The sequence below is a fragment of the Lepidothrix coronata genome, unplaced genomic scaffold (genome assembly GCF_001604755.1).
Source record: "Lepidothrix coronata isolate B3197 unplaced genomic scaffold, Lepidothrix_coronata-1.0 Scaffold136, whole genome shotgun sequence".
Classification (NCBI taxonomy): domain Eukaryota; kingdom Metazoa; phylum Chordata; class Aves; order Passeriformes; family Pipridae; genus Lepidothrix; species Lepidothrix coronata.
Window position 1 is genome coordinate 1,185,650 of NW_016690316.1, and position 20,987 is coordinate 1,206,636.

Below are 20,987 nucleotides of genomic sequence, written 5' to 3' on the forward strand. Positions count from 1 at the left end.
GAAGTTAAAGAAATGCAGTAGCTTCTATGTGTTTGTTTTCATAAGAAAACACTGGCAGGCCTGTCAGGTGCTTGCTGTGTCAATGATCTCTCCAAAATCTTTCTTATATTTGTTAATTGCCTGAAAATTGCTGGTATGCTCATTTCAGGGATTTTATTATAGACAGAAAGTAAGTACAGTGTTATAAAGTAAACCTGGAAAATATTCACCTCTTCTCTCATGATTTAATTTGTCCAGAGGTCTATGTTGACTATTTCAATCAATGCATGGCTTTTCCAAAGTAGAAAATTACATACGAATTTGAGAATTAAACTATCAGCATAGCACCATTGAGTTTAGTTAATGTATACCCCAAGGAATCCATAATCAAATATTTTTGAGGCTGTTTGCACTGCTTGACACACGTGGAATGTTAGACTAATATTATTACCATCTATTAAGCATGAGTCCTTCCTATGCTGGGAATATTCCTTATCAAATCTGGGTAATCTGTCTGTTGAACTGTGCCTCAATCAACAGATGGAGTGGGAGTCTCCCTAGGTAATGACTAATAGGCAAGTGCTGCTCATTAGCGGTTTCCCTTTCACACTTACCACTTGCCATCCAGCCCCTGGGAAACTCGACTCTTGTAACCTCCTTAGTCATCAGTATGGACAAAGGTACTTCAAGGGGTGCAGGAATTAAAAGGAATAAGAGGACTGTGTTGACTTTAGCACAAGCAAAGGAAAACTTTCCAAAATGATAATAAGTGAAAGTTTGGTGCTAAATGTAGAAAACCATAGGTAGAAAAAAACCCCCTATAACCACATATACATAGTGTTTGCTAAGAATCACATTGTCCTTTGCCATGTATGGAAACATATAGTACTGGAGAATCTGACAGTGTATTTCCATAGCAGATTGTGAATTCCCTCCAGAATTCCAAAACTTGAAGTTTCTTTAAACAAATAGAAGCATCTCTCTTAAGGCATGAGCGTGTTCCATGAGTACGAGTTTACTCTGATTGAAATGCTTCCATAAAGTTACTCTGTTTTGTTACAGAAAATACCACCTGGAAACAGCTGGGTAGGTGTTGAGCTATGATGACCACCACTGAGTCCTGCTGTGTAGCACTGCTGGAAACTGTGTGCCCTGATAGACTGCAGTGGAACAGGCTGTTTTTGCTGTCACTCTGAGTCAGTCCAGACTTCCCTCAACACCCAGCCTTCCTACCCTGCCCTGAACCCTTTTACCTTCAGACTTTCATGACATGACCTATTACGCCTTTTCTTTGCTGCTTCCAAGTACTTAAATTAGTGAAATCATACGGGCTCCTGTTGCTCTGTGTGCAGATAAACTTTGCTATCAGTTGCATAGCTGGTTGTGACTGATTTACACAAGTCCCAGCCTGAAGGTGATATGGACAGTGCCAGGCAATCACAGCACTGCTATTTGCTCCCTGCCTTTTGCTCTATATAGCCACGTTCTGTACAATGGCCATTTTTTGGACTGAAGCTGTCAGAATTTAATTTCAGCCTTCTCTGTTCCTGAGGTTGGATTTATTTTCATTTTTAAAATAAGTGATATTTTTAAAACCAAAATCAGTAAAAATCTTCACATCAGCCTGCATACCTCTCACAGGAAGTTAGTAGAGCAGTTCTTTGTTGAGTTTGATATCCTGAGATTAAAGTAATCACATACTAATATTGTTTAGAAGTTTGTGGTAGAATGTCATTCTACCAATTCCATGTGCAAGTTTCACTGTAAAAGTAAGGTAGAAATTAAATTCCCTGTGCACTCAGTGGGGATAGGTAGCTCCAGAGGCACTTTGGCCATTCCTAAAATAGATTAATTGCTTCTTGAAAGTGTCTGACTCCCTTTGTTGACTACAGCATCTCTTTCTGCCATGTTAGTTTTCCTGTTAACAAAACAATGTTCTTGATTCTTTGCATATGAAAACCCCCAAACAATGCACGTTAAAACAAGTCTAGTATGTGGGCAAATGAAACTCTGCACACTTTGAAAATATATTAAATAAACATTTTAATGTGAACAGAAGTATTCATGTTGCATTTTCAGGTTAATGTAAATTCTTTATTCCCTCTAATATGGACATTCAGGAGTGTTAAGCTTATTGGACTATTTGACTACTGGCAAGGCTAGGAAAACTGAAATGCCATCCCAGAAGGGAACCAAGTTGGATCTATGTCTGTTATCCCTTTGCCAATGCTGCACAGTCCAGTCCTGATACTTCTGACAAAGGCCTATCAGACTCACAGTAGGCAGATAAGGAATAAACTGCTCTTCCCTCTTCCCTCATGGGCCTTATCTGATCTGTAGCAGTTAAAGATTGGCTTGAATTTGGAAACATTAAATAATTCTACAAAGCTCATCTTCTAGTTGAACTTGAAAATTCTGGAAATAGCTACTCTATCCTTCTCTTAATACTGAATTATAGATTTCAACAGCCTCCTAGTTCAACAGTTTGACTGCAGTGAGTGTAAAATATTTTAATTTTTCTACCTTTCACTTTTATAAAATGCCTCCTTGCTTTTGAACAGAGATGCACACAGATTAGATGTTAATGTTTCTGACATTGTCTGCTTATTTCTGCAGTGTTTCTAAAATAAGTAATTTTAGTATTGTTTCTTTTTCAAGGAGTAAAGTATTTTATTTACCCTTCCCCAAATCTGTTCTAATTCTCAAAAACCCTTTACCTAGATGCAGAGATGAGAGTGCATACAATATTCTAGAAAATTTGTGATAATGATTTCTATAAGCACATTTTAACATTCTGTTAACATTCTTTAACATTCTGTTTCAGCCTTTACATATCCTCTTTGCATTTTTGGCAAGAGCTGTGTACACAGCTGCATCTTCACTTGCCTAAGAAAATACTGATGTCCATTTATTGACCAAATATTGCCACATAAACATACCTGTGGGTAATTCAGCAATCCCACATTAACCAGCTTTGATTTTCCTTTCTCATCTTTGTGTCCATTCACCTAGTGTGCCTGGATCCCTTTGTGTAAGCCTCAATTTTTATTGTGACATGCATGGTATGTTGATTGATAGTGGAACTGAGATTCTACATTCCTAGGTAATCTGCATGAGAACACTTTAATTTGTAGCTTAGGATATTAAAGGGAAACCCCCCATATTTTATGTTATGGGTATTATTTAAATGAAATAATGAATACCAACAGCTATAGTAAAAGCATGGGAGAAACTTGGTAATTTCTAAATCAGTTCCTGATTCACCTGCTTATTTCCCTAAAACAGACAAATGTCTCTACCAAAACAGATGGAAAACAATGAATATTGAAGGCTATAATTTACAACAAGCAGGCAAAAATTATTGTGGTTAATTTTCTTCTTTGAGACTTTAACTTGAAATTAATATTCTGAGTCTCACTGTTAAAGCACATTGTGACAGAAAGGTAAACAGTCAGGTGAAATGTCTTCTTCATGCAACAGAAAAGCTCTGTCTGTGCAGGCAAATTCCATTGACAGGTTGGGGGCTAAGGAGGGGAGGGGTAAAATGCAACAGAGAAAATGGAGACTGAAATAAAAGGACAATCTGAGGATATAACTTAGAAAAGCAAGAGAGAAAAGATTGTTACTTTTTTCAGTAACTTAAGGAGAAGATTAAGGTACTGGAGTGTTTGAAAGGTGAAATAACCAATTTTAAGAGTGAGAAAAGATGAGCAGGAACTGTAATTTATGGAGGTTAGAGACTGAGAAGTTAGGTCAGACATAAGCTTCATGAGAATGCAACTTCTGATAATGGAGTAATCACATAAAACAGTAGGAAATTCAGTGTGGGGGATGTTTAAGGCAATCCATTGCTGGATGTAGTTCTGAGGTCCAAAGAATATGCACCAAGCAAGGCAGAGAAGTAATCTTTGTTTATATTTGTTACTTGGTGATGGCTCTCCTCACAGTGCTTTTTGATGCCTTTCCTGATCATACAGAATGTTTAAACTAGAACTGGCTAATTAGATTCTCATATTAAAATAAATTATTCTAGTTTTGACAGTGAAAAGTCTGGTTTAAATTAAGGCCGAACTGTGCAATCTGTATCTGTATAAGCTGTGATTATTGCTATGCATTGCTGCTTTGCTGATGACCAAATCAGCACAGTGACTACTGTATTTCTCCTGTATTCAAAATCACTCTCTAATACTGTTTAATATCACAGAAGCAGGTTTAGAAAAATTAGATTAAATTTAACTACATTTCGACAACCCTTTCTTCTTTCTTCTCCACCTGTCTTTCTATCCTCTCTCCCCATTTCCCCCTTGTCTCTCAAGAACAGCTATAGCCAGAGTCACACAAATATTTTGAGATTTGTGTAGTTCTAACTTTGAAATAGATTCTCATCCACTATGAGCTGGCACAAATGCATTGAAGGTATAGTGCATTTGTAAAAATAGTTCTCTGTCATGTCCTCTCACATCTGAAAGCACAGAAATTCATAATCCAGACCCATACAATAACTGTAGATGTATAAACTAGGATTTTTTTTTTTAGTAAGAAAAGCAGGATAAAGAGCAGAATCAAAATGTTATGTAAAGACAGATTTTGATAGACACATTTCTTGAAAGCAGTATGCAGCCTAAATAGATTTTAAGAAATTGTGACCTTACCTTTTTTGTTGGTGGTGTTCAGAAACCGAAGTGTGAGACTGCATTTTGATGTCACATTTATCACTCCCAGTTTACAATTGACAACAAAGTAGAGGACTGGGAGCAGTACAGGCTGAGACGATAAATCCTTTGATGCTGTGTTATTGTGCTTTCTTCTTGCACATATCCATCCAGGCGAAATCTGACCTTCTTTTGTGGGGTTAAGAAAAGCAGATGGAGACTGCTATTTCAGAAATGTCCATGGTGGGCTAAGGAATACTTGCTAAAGACTTCTCCTCTGATAAATCAGTTGTCATCTAAGGGACCTACTTGTGGTCCTACTTTGTCAGTTATAATCTAGTAAATATTTAACTTGCTAACTGAGAGACCTGGGACTGTGTGATTTACAAGTGGGTGTAGCCTTCACTTTGGCATTTATTGTGGCCCCTTGTTCTGGACATAGCCTAACTAAATTAGCAGGTGAGGTAAAGATTGTGATTTACTGTAATTTTGGGACAGAAAAAAATGCTAGACAGGTGCTAAAGGTTGTTTTTAACAAAAATGATAAACTATCATATCATGAACTGTTTCAAAGTAAATAAGGAACATCACAGCAAATGCATTCTAAAATGGAACTTCTGTGATCAGGAATGCTAAAATTTTTTAGAGGTACAATGAGAATATTACAGTGGATATGTAATCAATTCATGCTTTGTTTCATGTGAAATTGCTTTGAAAGCAATAATTTCATGGCACCTGTTCGATTTTTCCTGTGTCAAGTTTCATGACACCTTGATTTATCCATCTAGTAGCATGTGAAGAATGAGAGGAAACATATCTCTGTTTTTGACAGAGTGCCATACTTACCCCTGGACCATATCTCAGACTGCAGCATGCACTTCCATAACAGAGAATCTGCAAAGGTTTGGCCAGAGGAATATGCATTCTCAAATATTCAAGCAGTATATTAGACAAATTGAAAAATCTGGAAAAGCTGCTTCCCTAAGCAGATATGTGAGGAACAAAGAGTTAAGGAAATGGGGAAATTGGTAACAGGACAGAAATGTGAAGGGCCATTGCCCCTTGCGCTGAAGGTTTCAGGGGTTGGGGAACCTGATATGTAAATCTTTGAACTGTAACAGAAAGATATGGTCTTTTTAATTATTTCCATTTTGGCAACGTGGTATCTCTTTGAGATGTGGAAATATTCAAAGGCCAGCTGGGATATTGTTTTGTGTTTTGTAATAGAAGTAAAAGTAGGTTGGCACAGGCGTTGGGTGGCACAGGAACACTAGCTGTGTGGCAATCTGTGACCAAGTCTACAAGGCTTGTGCTGGCTGATCCAAGCTTTGTTCTGCCAGCAGTGTGCCCCATTTCCCAGAGGTAACTCCTGCTGTGCAAGGTTACCAGCTGTAAATAAGGTCTGCTCCTTGCTGACGCGGAGGAGCTGCTGACTTATGAGACTCATCAGTTACAGAGTTTTGGCCTCCTACCAGCAGAGCTGAAAGTGAACTCTGTCACGGTACCACCTCCTAGCTTTCCTTCTTGACTTCTTCCCATCTTTTGCGCACATAAATACAAAAGAACTGAAAATATAGTTTTGTAGGTGTCCTTTCATTACTCAATCAGGTAGAACTCCTAAAAAATCTTTTGTTTCTCATGCATATGTTGCCCTAGTTATTTGCCTTCGGAAAAAAAAATAAGAAAAATACGTTAAATACTAGTAAGGAAATAATTTCAAGTGAGATTAAAAGAGTAGTCTTTAACTCCTTTATTCAAGATTTGCATCTTTAGATCGCATAGGAACCCAAATGTCATAATTTTGAAAATATTTCATTTTTAAAGGATTCTTTAAGCTCTCCTGGGACGCCCGCAGCCCGTGTCCGTGGCGCGGGCCAGCTCCCGGTACGACCCCTCTGCCGCCCCGCGCTGTCCGGCCGAGCTCCGGCGCGGTGCCGGCCCCCTCTGGCGGGCGGTGCCGGTACTGCCGCGGCCGCGCGGGGCTGGGCCCGCTCCGGGGCACCGCCAGCTGGGCGAGGGGAGGGCAGGCAAGGGCGGCCAGCGTTGGTTCCATGTCGGGGACGGTAACTCTTTAGTACCTCAGGACACAGTTATTCTCACAGCAGTGCAAGAGCCCCAATTCATTTAATAGTTTGTGCTTTTATTACGTGGACAGAAACAGTATAGCTTATGTTTGAATATTTCTCTTTCGAATTGTTTTTTATTTATGGTCTCTAAAAACATACCCATGGAATTATTTTTTGCTACAAGCCTACAAGCTTTTTTAAAAGGGGGCAAGAAGTGTAATTACAGAACTATAACTATATAATTTGTATGCATCTCATATATATATGTTACTGACAATGGTCTAATTCTGGTCCACTGTGAATGGTTTGGTCAAATTTGGGTAAACCGATGGCTGAATGATGGCATTAAAACCAGGACGAAAATGTTATGAACTTACACAAATATTCAGAAAAGACTGGACAAAACAGGGAGGTACCTGCCAGACTGTGACTGGTAAGAAAATGTTCCTTCATAACATGAGGATTTTTTTTGTTTATTCATGAAAGCATTGTCTGAGTATGTGATGCAATAGGTAAGAATATGCAGTTAGTGGTTTTGTTTTGGACAATCAAAACTGTGCATAGTTCTACATTAAAGGACCACAAACCACATTGGCAATACTTTATATGGAGACTTGTGTCTTCGTATAGTAGTGTCTGTAACTTGAAATCATCTTAATATTATTTGTTGTACTACAGGAACTTTGTCTGAAGAGATAATTTTTGTTCCCAGAACTGCCACATGGTATTATATATGTCATGATACTTTCTTTACTTTGATTACTCTCTTTTGACTGCTATTGTATTTTAACCCAAAGCAGCTTTAAAGTAAAAGAATGCCTTTTGCTCCTCTGTTAAGATATTATCTTTGTTATTGTTGCTCAGTTTAACCAGAACAGAAAAGCAGTAGCAAGGTGGGTTGGCAACTGAACAATCAGGGGCAGCTGGTGGATTTATGCTTCATTACTTTTTGTTCAACTGGTCAGGTCTAAGAGGCAATAGCAAAGTCTCAGCTTTTCTGCATAGTTCTCATGAAGTGCTACCTATATCAGCCAAGAGCTGTACATACTTAGGTTTTCTTAAAATTGGGGTAAAAATATTGAGATGTTGAAATGGAAATTTACAACTTGACTTGAAGCCTCTACAGACTTGCAACTATTACCCATGAACATTAAGAACTGATCCATTGCAATGGATAGAAAACTGTGTTTCATTTGGCAGGAGACCACCTTTCGCATTAGTATTCTTGAAATTTCTTAATTAAGAAATTCTTAAATTTGTTGCAAACATTTCCAAACAATTATATACAATTCCTATTGTAATTTAATCTCTCACAGAGTACTAAAAATAGATTCTTTTGGAGTTTTGTTACAATATTTAATTTCTGTCTGAATAAAAAGAATTTTATTTCTATTGAGGCATTGTCAAAATACCTTTGGTTAATTTTGTGTGATTAGATACAGAAAAGCTGAGAATGTCAAAGGTCTTAAGCCAGTAAAAAATCCTAATCTTTTTTCTGTCACTTCACTGTCACTGGAGAAAGATCCAAGACACTGGAGGAGACACTTTTCACTGCTTAGCTCTGTGGCTTATACTGCATAGCTGCTCTCATTAAATTAAAATGTAAAAGCAATTTTTTCTCTTGAAGGGAGGAAAATTACCTTAAATTGCCTCATTCTATTATCTTTAATGTAAAAAAATTGCCTGCCTATCTCTTTGTCTTTTACATAGCATCACCTCACTTTAGAAGATGCATCCTGATTCCATTTTTCAAGGGTGCATCTCTGGGCATAGCACAGGACGTATTTTTTTCCTCGATATATTCTGCTGTTAGGGTCTCATACAGAAGACCTTACAGTGTGTCAGATTAGTACTTTAGCTCAGATCAGGAATGTGCTTCTGAATCTGCTTGTCTCTGCTAAATGCACTTTGATTCATGTGATGGAGCAGTCTTGGGGTGCATTATTGGATCTCTTTCAGATGACACTGAAAGGACAAGTGTTGCAAGAGCACAGCATGTTCAAGGCTCACTGACTGCACTCAGTCCCTCGTCAGACCTGATTAGTTGTTTTTTTGACATAAGCCCCCAGGAAATATGCATGGTGAGGATGTCAGGTCACCAGCACCAACTGTTTCATTCCACAGCTCTGTTTCTCACGAAGTCCAGTCCTTGCAGATGTGTACATGGCCTCTGATTTTTATCATGATTTGGTATTGTAGTTTTATACTATAGTTGGAGCTCCAACATTTATTAATCTATCTGAGGTTGATGTGTCTCTAGCTCCTAAGAGAAGGAAGTGATCCTCCTTAACATTTGGGGCAGTTATTCTATGGAATTAGGATGGTAAAAGTATCCTTCAATTACAAATTCAGTCCAAACAAATGGTTTGAATGGAGCATGCAAAATACTTGATTTGCTTTTCAGATATGAAATACTAGTACTTTTTTTCCTCGCTGGAACTCTTAAGCAGGAAATAAGCTTCAAAGAGATATTATTGTAACAGTGTGGTATTAACTCCCCTTAGCAGTTGAATGAAGCCTCGGAGAATTTGGGGTAAAACTGCGCTGTCCTAATGAAACAGCATTTTAAAAATTGTATTATGTACCAAGCTAATAGTAACTTCAAAATTTTGCTTCATTAACTTTAAAGTATTAAAAGCTCAAAACCACTGTGAAGGATGTATTAGCCAAAAATATTAATGAAATGTGCTGACCTCCAGATATATGTTCCCATGTACAAACATGAGGGCTCTGTAATTGAGACCCATTAAGTATTGTGGCTATATTGGCTGAGTTAGTAGCCTCAGGTGCTGGCTGGCATTCAGTATTGCCAATGTTTTTCTCTGTTAGCTGTAAAAATGGGAGGAGGGGGAGCTGGGGGGAAGAGGGGAAGGAGACTTTAACAGCAATCCAGTCTTTACTAGTGGGAAGGTCCTTAAGATGCAAATGAAAACCTCCTCTCTACCCTCTTTCAATATATACAGTGAATGTATTCTGCCGGTCCTCGCTTTCCCCCTGTTGGAAGAAATTTATTATTTGAGACTGAACTGTGTAGATTTCTGTGCTTTTCAGTGGTTGTGCTACAATACAGAGATCATAGATCTCATTCCCATGTAAGGACATCTCTTTCTTTCTGCAGCAGAAACTCATTAATTTTAATATACACCAGTGAAGCAGTTGAGTGGGCTTTGAGGTCTCCTTCATAGCAGCGTGTTGTGTTGCTTCTGCACCACTGAGTTCATTATTCTTTTATTAATAAAACAAGAAGGAATACAGTTTGTATAGCCCTAATGCTGTCTTGCTTGGATATCACAGGGCATCAGCACTCTTCAGAAACATGGAGAGCCTGCTTAGAAAATTGAAATTAAGCATTCTTTTTTTGTTTAATCCATGAGTGAGGAACACGGGCACATATTTCTACATGATTTGCTTCCTCTCTATTTTCTTCTTACTCTAAAGTTATGCAGGTCAAGGCTAGGAAATTGGCTGCATAAGAAATAAATGCCAGCAATGCTATATAGTGCCAATATAGGGCTTGTCTGCATTTCCTCTACCAACATCTGTATGTAAGATATTTCCTCAAGCCTCCAATATTTAACTGTGCTGACATGAGTATTTTTAGAGGTACACATTTACTTTCTGTGTTGCTTCATTAGGATTGATACTTCTTTCAAGCCTTGGGAGCCCAGTTCCATTTCTACCAGTTCTCAAATGGGTCTGAAACTCTCAGCCCAGTTTTGCCAGGATGCATGAGACACTCATATAGTATTCAGGGCAGTGAAGATTTTAAGGGAGGCTCAAGACCTGCATGTATTAGTTCAGGTCCAGTTCAGATTTGAATTCAGAATGGAAGTTTGATTCAGCTGTCAAATCCTCCAGCCTCTTTGTCCTATCTCTGCTCAGTCAATACAGAAATAAATAGCAAATACAGAATCTGTTAATTTCAGCACTCTGCCACTTGAAGTTTGTACTCAGGCAGAAGAAGTGGTCATTTCTCAATATCCAAATACTAAGCAGATTTTTACTTTGTTTGTAAAGTCTCTATTTAATTTCAGTTTTTATTCTGTAGAATTTCTCAGGAGCTGTTCTTGAAGTTTCTAAAACCAGGTCTTCTTTTCTCTTTTTAGGTTCATCTCTCCTTACAGTCCCCATGTAAATGTCTTTTTTTCTGATTTGCCCCAATACTTGTTTATTCCAATTTATGGGCTTCAAAGTCTCCTTTGTATGCAGTAATTCCCATACCTTGAAAAATGTGCACCCCAAGCTCCAGCAGAAGCTTATCCAACCTGCCTTTCCTGGTCAATTGTTCAGGAAAAAGAATAAAGGAAAGCACATTGGAATGTCTCCCAGTAACCCCATGCTATTGCCTCCCTATGGTGATCGATTAGTGTCCTGTCAAGAACTGCATGCCTTGATGGATGTGCGCTGTGAGAGAGGGGATCTGCTGTGTTTACTTGTTTGCAGTTCATGTATAACAGAAATGTTCTTTGCAGTGCCTTTCTGTTCTGCACTGGGAACTGGGGTGTGGCTGGACAGCAGAGAGGCAACCTTACTCTCCTGTCCTTGTTACCTATATAACAGGTTAGGTGAATCCTTTGGCAGGAAGACAAAGCAGCTGAGCATGTTTTGCTAGGCAGACTTTTGTCTGGCATGCACAGAGACTAGAGGGCTCCTGTGAAGATCAGAGCGGACAAAAAGCCAAGCACTGGAAATACTCAAAGAAAAAAGCCTTTTCTGAGGACCCAGAGTGGTGTGCTGCAATCTAAAGATGAAGCAAAGTTTATTGTGTGTATTGTTCCCCCTCATGCCTGCATTAGTGTCAATGTTTTCATGGTCCCATCAGGGTTTTATCTGCCCTAAGAAACCCAGCTTTTAGCCAGATCAATGTTTCTGAACCTTTGCACAGTACTCTGGTTCCCAGACATATGGGAAGGAGGTGAAGGTTGTGATCTCTTGGAAGAAGTGTGGCCTTGCATCAGTGTAAGCTGATTGGAAAGATTCTGTCACCTTTTACCATTGCCCTGTCAGGCAGAAGAGAACATTTGCCTTGAAGTAAGTAAGTAAACTGTTTATATTTAAGTTAATCACTGGAAGAGTTGGTAACACCCTTTTATTGTAGGAGGCGAGATGTTTTCCATGACCTCATGTCTACATTCCCTAAGTTAGGAAGGCATAGTCAGGACTCTGGTGGCTGGCATGGTAAAGGCAATCAAGAAATCTCTGCTGGATGATTGAGAAGATTTACAATCGGAATAGTAGGTTGGAGTATAAAAAGACACGTAAGTCAACATCCTCCCTCCATCATGAGTGCTCAGTTGGGCAAAGGCAGATGGATGCTTGGCCCAGAGTCTGGGTAAATATTCTGGGAATGATAGCTTGAGAGAGACACTTGTTCTTTCCCTTGCTTGAACAAGGGTAAATTCATACTGTGAAAGATCATCACAAAAAGCATTGAAGATTCCTATCCAAAGAGAAACACAGGCCTGGAGGTAGCTGAGATTTAGAAAATGTCAGGTTTTATGAAAAGAGCCAGATGATGGCAGCATAGAATGCAACAGAAAACTGGGAAAATTCCTGGGTTAAGAAGCAAGAAACCTGCCCTTGAAAACTGAGTCAGGGATCAAGCTTTTCATCTGATCTTCCACTTCAGCGGTGGCTTTTGAAATATAGGTTTTTGGTTCTGAGAAGAAGAAAGGAAAACAGTGATTTTGTTCTGTGAACATGTGTTGATCTTTCAAAAGCTACACAATAAATCGGCTCAGAAATCTTTTCTATGTGGCATCAGAGATAAACAATTCTGCTTCACCCTTTCAGAACCTGAAGTCTTGTATTTTGTCGTCAGCTGTATAAATTCTTCTAGCAAGTCCTACCCTCTACTTTCCTAATTTCTTGTCATCAAGACCTAATCTGTAACTACAGCAGTCTCCAAAGCAGAATTCAGAATATATCTCTAGATACAATGGGAAATACAAGCCATGTGCATGCTAGTTTTTCAAGAGAAAAGCTTAAAAACATGTCTGAATAAAAGATGATTTACTTGGGCATCTAAGAAGCTAATGTCCCTTTTCGTTGTGTGATAGAAAAGTGCTGTCTCTGTGGCAAAATGTCAGCCTGCATCTTCCTGTAACATTGTTTTACTGGTGTTGGCAAAGGATAAGTTGATCACTGTGCAGGAACTGTTTTCTCTGGATCTACTGGTTGGTACTGGTCATGAAAGAAGAGAGCTGGGTTTTTAACTCTTCAGAATTGCTTCTGCAGAGGTAGCCATGCAGTCCTGGGGAAGCAAGCATGTGCTTTCAGGACACGTACTGTTAGGAGATAGGAAGAGAAGACAACGAGGAGACACAAAGTCACCTGACATTCACAGCTGCTGTGAATATGCCTCACATCTATGCTGAGACTGCACCTCCATTTGCTGGTAGCTCTCAAGTTTGGGAGAAGTTCCACAAGCAAAGCTGCTCCAATGGTTTTATTTTTATGTTTATTGAAAATGTTCCCTTCACAAGTTCATAGAAATAGTTTCCTGGATAAGCAGACGATAAATGGCTGTAATGCACTTGAACATCGACTGCTTTTCTGCCAACAGAGACGACTGAATTAATGCTTGTTACATCTGCTGACTCCTCAGTCTCCTTGGGGTTTAATGAGACATTTCAAGGACATGGGTACTAAACAATCCTGAACACGTACAGAAACAAAAAGTGCTGCAAAGAGGAGTGAAGACTCTACCAGTTTCTGAGTACCTGGGTGGAATAGGAGTGCAATACATTTTAAGTCCAACTGTTTTCTGGAATGGCAAACTCTCATTGGTGCTGTGACGGGCTCAGGCTCTACAAATCTGAGTTACAGTACATTTTACCTTAGTTTGTAAGCAGAACTGACTCTATTGCCTGCACCTCCTGCAACCTGAAAAGGAGGTAGTCTCCAGTGTAAAGCAGAGATTGTCAAGCCATGTTTCACTGGGCTGCTTTGAAAAGAACTAAGAACAATGTTTATTCTTGTATTTGTGTAAGCATCATGCTTGAGACTGCACTCATTGTGAGTTTCTACCCCAGCACTTGCAAAAGACAAGATTCCGGCTTATTCTGGTTCTATTAGTTGTGATAGTAAATAAGAGCATTGGAACTAGAAAAAAACCAAAAGTGGATATTTCCTTGTGAAACCTATCCAGGACAGCTCAGTGTTATGGCAAAAGAGCGGGCTTCAGAAGAAAGTTGACTTTCCTTTCTGTTCCTGAGAGATCTTTCAAATAATAGGGGTCTGATGGGTTGCTCTAGCTGGTAAAAGCAAATTCAAACCATTCAGTAGCACTAGTAAGGAATTTCTGGAATTCTTGTATTCAGAGAAGCGGCACACTCCTCTAACCAATGTGGAATAAAACAGAAAGGGGAAAATATCTTAATAAAAAAAAAAAGAAGATACCTGCTGATACATTTTGTCCAATGCAAACTAAAATTCTTCCCAAGAGAGACAAATTGCTTAATATCCATACAGCGCTTTGAAGATCTAAAGTACAGTAAGTGTTACTATTATTTTTACTGCAGCTAAGATTGCTGTTCTAAATAGATATATTGAGTTTGATATTTTAAACATTGTATTAAAAGAGGCCTGTGTGAAATTTTTCTGAAAAGGAATGAATGATATGATACATTTATCAACACAGTAATAAAACATTCACAATTAGACTTTCCACTTTATATAGGCTTGGAAGAAAGGAATTTTTGCATATAACTCTAAAAATGAAAAAAAAATTTTAAAAAATAAAATTGCTCCTGGGGGTAGAGTGCACTGTGTTTGTGCTGTTCTACACCTCTGATTGTAAGTACTGTCATCAGAAGGGTGAACAAAACATGACCATGAAAATGAGTATCATAATTGTGGAGTGATACTGCTAGTGCCCATTTTCCAGGAATGCTAATTGGGTGCATGTCAAGGGTAAGCACACAGAACCTCAGTACATGGCTGCACTGCTCCCTCTCAGAGATATACAGTTCTATTAATGAAATCTTTGGTGTCTTTCCTAACCCATAATTTTCAAGACAACCAAGTACTAGTGTGTCTGCCGTACAGCCTTTCTCTGCTCTTATTCCTTTGAAGTGAACAGGAATATCTGATAAGTTATCTTGTCCTAGTCAATTTTAAGTGTCTGAACAGCTCCAAGAAAACACTTTACTCCTAATTAGCAGCTAGTTAAATATTCAAAAGTTTTGCAACTGTTACATGGCTATGATGAAAAATGTTGCACTCTTGGTTACGAAACATCGCAATGCTGGAATGAGAACAAGACGTGCTGACCGTTTACTTAGAATCAGTAACATTGTCTTTGTCTTTTCTTTATAGGATATATATATCCTTCCTTTATAGGAAGGACTGCTATGGCTAGTTATGAGGATAAATATGACATTAAGACTGCTGTGACTGTGTGACCAGCCTTGGATTACTGTGAGTGGACAGGAGCTTTAGAAAATCAAAAAGTAGGACCCAGCAGCTGAATTTTCAGGATTTTTTGAAAATCCTTGTCTCAAAAATCTCTTTAAATAAAGCTACATTTCCAGTTTCATTTTAAGTGCACTGAATAATTTTGTAGTAAGTTCTTCTGGGAGCTCTATAAATATACAACATAAATTATGTTGTATATCTACTTAATATTCATTTGATTTGTTGAACAGCATTTAGAATTGCCTTCTTACAGCAGATAAACATAATATGAATGTGTCTACAGCACATTAGACAGATTCAGGGCTGAAACAAAGTTCAGTCTGGAAGTGGTAACCAAAGAAGTTAACATTTTCAAATAATAAACCTCACTAAAGGAATTTTGCATAATTTTATTTGAAAATTATGACTGTTTTCTTTGCTGACCTTGATGCATATTGCAACCTCTCATGTTTTCTTTCTCCTACTGTCCATTTTTTTCCCAAGATGGATAGAAAGAAAATTATATTTTACTTGAAAAAAATCTTTTCTTGATTATTCTAACTTTAGTAGTAACACTCAAGACAGTATTGGAAACTTCCAGAGCCTCCCAAACTCCCTCCTATAACAAATACAAAAGATAGTATGATTTTTCTTGGTCACATTACCTTCTGGGACATGGTGATTAAGATGATGTATACACATTTACTGTGCGTATGTACAGTGAATGTCTGCAAAATTAAAATGAAGTTATCTGCTTATTCTTATGTTCTTTTTCAATATCTATATTTGCAGATCATATTATCAGAGTTGCATTTATCAAAAGAAGAAACTAGTTTTAATGAATTATTACTTCACATATAGGGCGAGACTGTGCAGATTGCCCCTTGCCCGCCTGTGTTCCTCTCATGATTTCAGTTTGCTATGACTTTATTTTTCACAATTAATTAGAAACTGTCTTCTAGCATTACTGTGTGCTATTATGTATTTCCAAGTTTTACCCCAAAGGTATTTGCATTTCAGTTCTGAGTGAAATTCTTCCTGTACAGTAGGTGATTTGCAAGGTCCTTTGTGATATTTGTTGATGAAAGGTGCTTTGTAAATTATTTTTGCTACCATATGGCCTCTTCATGTTCCCAATTCAAATCCACTGGGAAAAATCCTCTCAGCAGCATCAACAGAAGCACATCTGGTCCACACACAGTCTATGACAGAGTATTCTTTTGGTTTGATTAGTCCTTCTGTGGAAGTTCAAATGTATTAGGCATAAGAAGAAACAAAGCTTCTCAAAAATGAAGTCCATTCTACAATGTGTTTGAGATGTGCCAAACACTGTTCTCAGTAGAGAACAGCTTCACAGATTTTGAAGTGGCTTGGCCAGAGTGAAAATCACTTTTAAGGGTACTACTTACAAACCATCTGGACTTTCAGGTCAGTAGTTTGCTGCAGAAATGCTCCAGACCTTGCATATTTAAGGGCAACATGCTAGATTTTACTAAGTTCTCCTTTTCCTTTTTTGCTGACCACTGGCATGCCAATACAGGGCAAGTGAAGACTATTAGTACACCTATATTCTGTGCTGTACTCTGTAAATGAGTACTGTTACCCATGGGATATGCTGATTCTCACGCCTGCAATGCAGGCAGAGTTTTCTTCTACTGCTTACAGAAAAGCATGCCAAATCTGTGTCAGTGATTCTTCCCATTGCCGCCTCTTGCAATCTGAGAACATTTTCAAAATAAAAATGACAATGCCAGTGAGAATGAACCTTGACAGCAGTATAATGAAGTGTGTGGGAGGAAGCACTCAATCTGCAGACTTTGAAAGAAAATTTAATTCCACCTCCAGTCCTGCAAGATGTGGTCTTGGACCAAGGACTTTCAGTACAAGTAGCAACAGCATACAGTCTAATTCACACACAGTGAAAATAATCCCTTCTGGTGCATGCAATATTAATACTTCAGGGTTTTCTCCATCTGTTGTCATGTATGCTTAAAGTGTACCTCTTTGAGGCAGGAAGTGACTTTATTGTTTCATGCATTTACTGTGCCTAGCACAGTCTGACACTGCTAGGGGGACATAATCACTACTGTAGTACAATGAACATTTTTTTTCTCTTGAAGAAGTCACAGGAACAAAGGAATGATATCATCCCTAGGCGTATAAACTACTTTGTTAAAATAGATGTATTTTTTGTAACTGAATGCAAGTATAAAAATTACCTTATTACTTTGCTTTAATGAAGGTCCCAATTTTCACATAATATAACTTGTGTAGATCTGATAACTGTATCAAACAGCATCAGGAGAAGAAACCTGCACTACTGGTGAGAAGATATAAACAATAATCGTGGTACACATGATGAAGATAGGAAAAGGAAACCGGGCTCCTTGACAACTCTCAGCTCTGAGGGCACATGCCATGTGATTTATAAACTATGATATCTCTAAACTCTTACCTCTGCCCAGATAGAAGCATCCAGGTCTTTGACCCTGAGCACTAAGAAACTGAACTGCAATTCTACAGCCATGTTAGGAGGAGCATTCCTATTTGTAATCCCTCTGCAGTAAAGGTGACTCATGATTTTATTTGTATGGGTCTATGGTGTTTCAGGTGAATTTTTTTTAAGTCAGATGTATTAATGACTGAAAGGAACCAGGAAAGGGGGGATGAACTTTAAATTGCTTCAAATAATAAATGGATGGTTGTTGGTTTTGAAGAAATTCTATGGGCTTATAAATGTAAAATTAGAGGATTTAATTAAGAAATAGATTAGACAGTTATTTGCATATTTACACATCCTTTATTGTCCTGCTAACAACCTGCTAACTTTCTGAAGTGAGCAGTGAGCATTTTTCCAGCAGTGTGTCCTGGAGAAACAGAGGACAGGAACAGCTGTCTTGTTTGCTGCTCTGTTGAAGTAGGTTTGTGTTTGACTGATCTGAGGGGAGAATTTTATTACTCGCTGGGCAACCTAAGATGTGTGTTATGGGTGATGAACATGTCTTTCAAACATATTTCATAAAATATTCTGCCCTGGAAGAGTTTTTGTAAAAGTGCTCTTGCGAAGAGGGACTGCTCAAAGGAGATAGGAAGGCAGTTGGGAAATGCAAGTTTCCTCCAGGAAAACATTCAAGTGATGTTTTTTTCTTTTAAGATTTATTTTCACCCTGAATTAAGATAAAAAGCTAGCAGTTCACAGTCTCTCTTGGAGTAAAAGCTCTGTTTTAGGAGAATCAGGTTGGAAATTTTGGTGCTTCTTTAGCTGCTAACAGGCAATACAGCTGCCTCCTGGGAATGGCTGTATTTCTCAAATTCCATCCACTTCCTTCATGCAAGTGCTTTTCAGCTGATGGTATAATTCTTTCATTGTGGTTTTGACCAGCTCAGATAGTCAGACAGGGATATGATTAGGAATGTGACAGGGAAAGATTGCAGTGACTCATTTCACTAAGGAGAATTCAATTTCAAGTTTCTCGGACTGTAAGGGATCACACAAATTTCACAAAATTCCTAAAGAGAAGTCCCTTCTGCGAGTGTGGGAAACTGGCACTTTTCATCGAGGAAAACCAGGAGACTATTTTCATTCTTAAGCCGTGCAAGTTTCACTTTTTTGAATTCCGGACAATGCCCTTTGCCCTGAATTTTCTCTGTGCCGGGTCTGTCCGTACCGGGTGTGGGGGGGCAGCGGGGGCTGAGGGGCGGCCGGGGCCTGTTCCAGCCGGTTCCACAAGAGCCCCTCAGTAGCGCGCCGCTGAGCCCTCCAGGAAAGCTGGTGGCAGACCTCTGGGAAACATCCAAGAAAGGGCAAAATGCCGCAAAGGTGGTGAGGAGTGAGGGGAAAAAAGTGTGGGAAACAGCCCTGTGACCCCCGAGGTCGGAGAGCGAGAGGGAGGAGGAGGCGCTCCAGGTGCAGGAACAGAGATCCAGGATGTGAATTGGATGGAAGCTCCCTAATGTAGCCAGGAGGTTCACTCACATCTCTCCAATGAGGTGATGCAAATGTCTTTCTAGCACTTACTGGTTACAAGCTATGGCAAAGAAACATGTCTGGCATTGGACAGCACACATCCTTCTGAAGGAAATAATGTGTATTTTTGCCTTAACCTTTTCATGTGTGTGTTTGTATTTTAAATCTTCTGAAATAAGAAAGAAGAGTGGTTGCTTAGGAGACAGAAAATATACAAGTATTAATGATATTAATATATACTGATCACAGCCTGCAATGAAAATACAAACCAGTGCCTTGTGCTACAAGTGAGACAGGTTCCTTGGTTATATTCCTGGTCCCTGGCCTGAGTACAGATATCCCTCTCAGCCTCTTATTCCATTTTCCAAAGGCAGTGGGATATTTAATTATCTCCAGTTTGTTTCTTTTATAGTGAAAACAAATATTTGCAATCTACTTTGTGTAGTAAAATATTGTGTCTGATGCCGCCTAAGAGAATGTGAATGGAACTGATTTTTAAACTTTGCACAGCTGGAATTTGCTTTTCTGGTATTTGTCAGGGCAAGTGGTTTCACTTTCAGCACGCACATAGAGGTGTATTGATGGTTCATGCTGTACTTAACACTGCTGGGAAATGCAGAACTCTAGAAATTGTGATATCAGTGAAAGGAAACAGATACAAGTTTTGCTGCGCACTGCTTAGATGAGGGAGGACCACTAGCAGTCCACAGCAAAAACTGGCTAGAGACAAGACACATGTATCAAGCAGTCCTTTTTCTTTTAAGAGAATCTGTTTTCTAATGACAGAGGTTTTTCTTTAAGTGCTTGGTGAGTATGCAAGATGAATAGGCAGAGGGTAATACCTTATAATAGACAGATTATTTGGTTGGGAAAAAAAATTTGGAGGCACATAAAAGCCATTAAGGGCCATTTATCTTGAAAACTTGCCTTTTTTTTCCCCACCTGTATCTTTTGTTTAGATGAAAGAAGTCAGCTCTCCTGGTCAGCAACCCCAAGATGTGAAGCAGCATGCCTGGGAGCTATGTCCAAAGCCTTTGCCACCTCCCTCTGTTGTTTCCAACTCTGTGTTTGGTCTTGGGGCAAGAAATTTGGAGCATCACAGCAGGTAAATGTAGTTCACACAGAGAGGTTTTGAAAGCCCAAGAGCTTTTCAGGTGGGAATTTTGTCCATTCTGCAGCTTCTGCAGCATTTAACAGAAGCTAGGCTCCGAGGGGTCCTTTCTGTCACCTAGAGGTGGGACAGATCTGTGCTATCTCTGGTTTGCTTCAGGAAGGTTGCTCTGACTTCCCAGGATGTTTGTGAGTAGGCAGGTTTTGACTACCTGCCTCTTCCCTGAGAACATCAAGTAAATTGCTTATGGGGTTGATAAACAACTTTTAAGCATGATACCAAAAAAATTAGATAATTTCTCACCTTGCAAAATTTCCTAATTATTTCCCGTGTGCAGTTACAATATTAAAATCAGTGTTATTATTCACCTGAGTATATGCTGTTTGACATAAACAGGGATTGCGGAATCAAGTCCTCATCTGAATTATTGAGAATATAAATTTGTATAAATCAATTATAATCACTGGAGATGAACAAAAATCCTTTTTGTTTTTCCATGCAAGAAGAGTGAAGTTCTCTTTTCTTTTTTTTTTTTTAATTAGACTTTATAGCTCTTACATTACCCTTGGCAATTTAATTGAACTTAATCAAACTGAAATCTCATCAGGTTTTAACAGTGTGGCTAGAGCATAATTAAAATAAGCCATCAAACAGCCCTAAAAGCACAATCCTATATACCCCAGTAGCTGGGGTTCATAAAAACATAATTCCTAAATGTTTTAGCACAACTTAGTCTGGACTGGGTGCTTAAGTAGAGAAAAGGTTGTCCCATGGTAATACACAGCTATAAGAAATTGTTCTCTAAATGTTTTGGT

General features: G+C 38.7%; 1 protein-coding gene across 1 annotated transcript in view; it reads right to left on the bottom strand.

Annotated features, from left to right (window-relative positions):
* The window catches only part of PALMD (palmdelphin), a 49,741-nt gene extending 44,787 nt beyond the window's left edge, over positions 1 to 4,954 (bottom strand). The window contains exon 1 of the mRNA XM_017827195.1: positions 4,632 to 4,954. Coding sequence (XP_017682684.1) covers positions 4,632 to 4,675 — 44 coding nt within the window. The 5' untranslated portion in view covers positions 4,676 to 4,954. The remainder of the gene's footprint in view (positions 1 to 4,631) is intronic.
* Between the last annotated feature and the right edge of the window lie 16,033 nt (positions 4,955 to 20,987).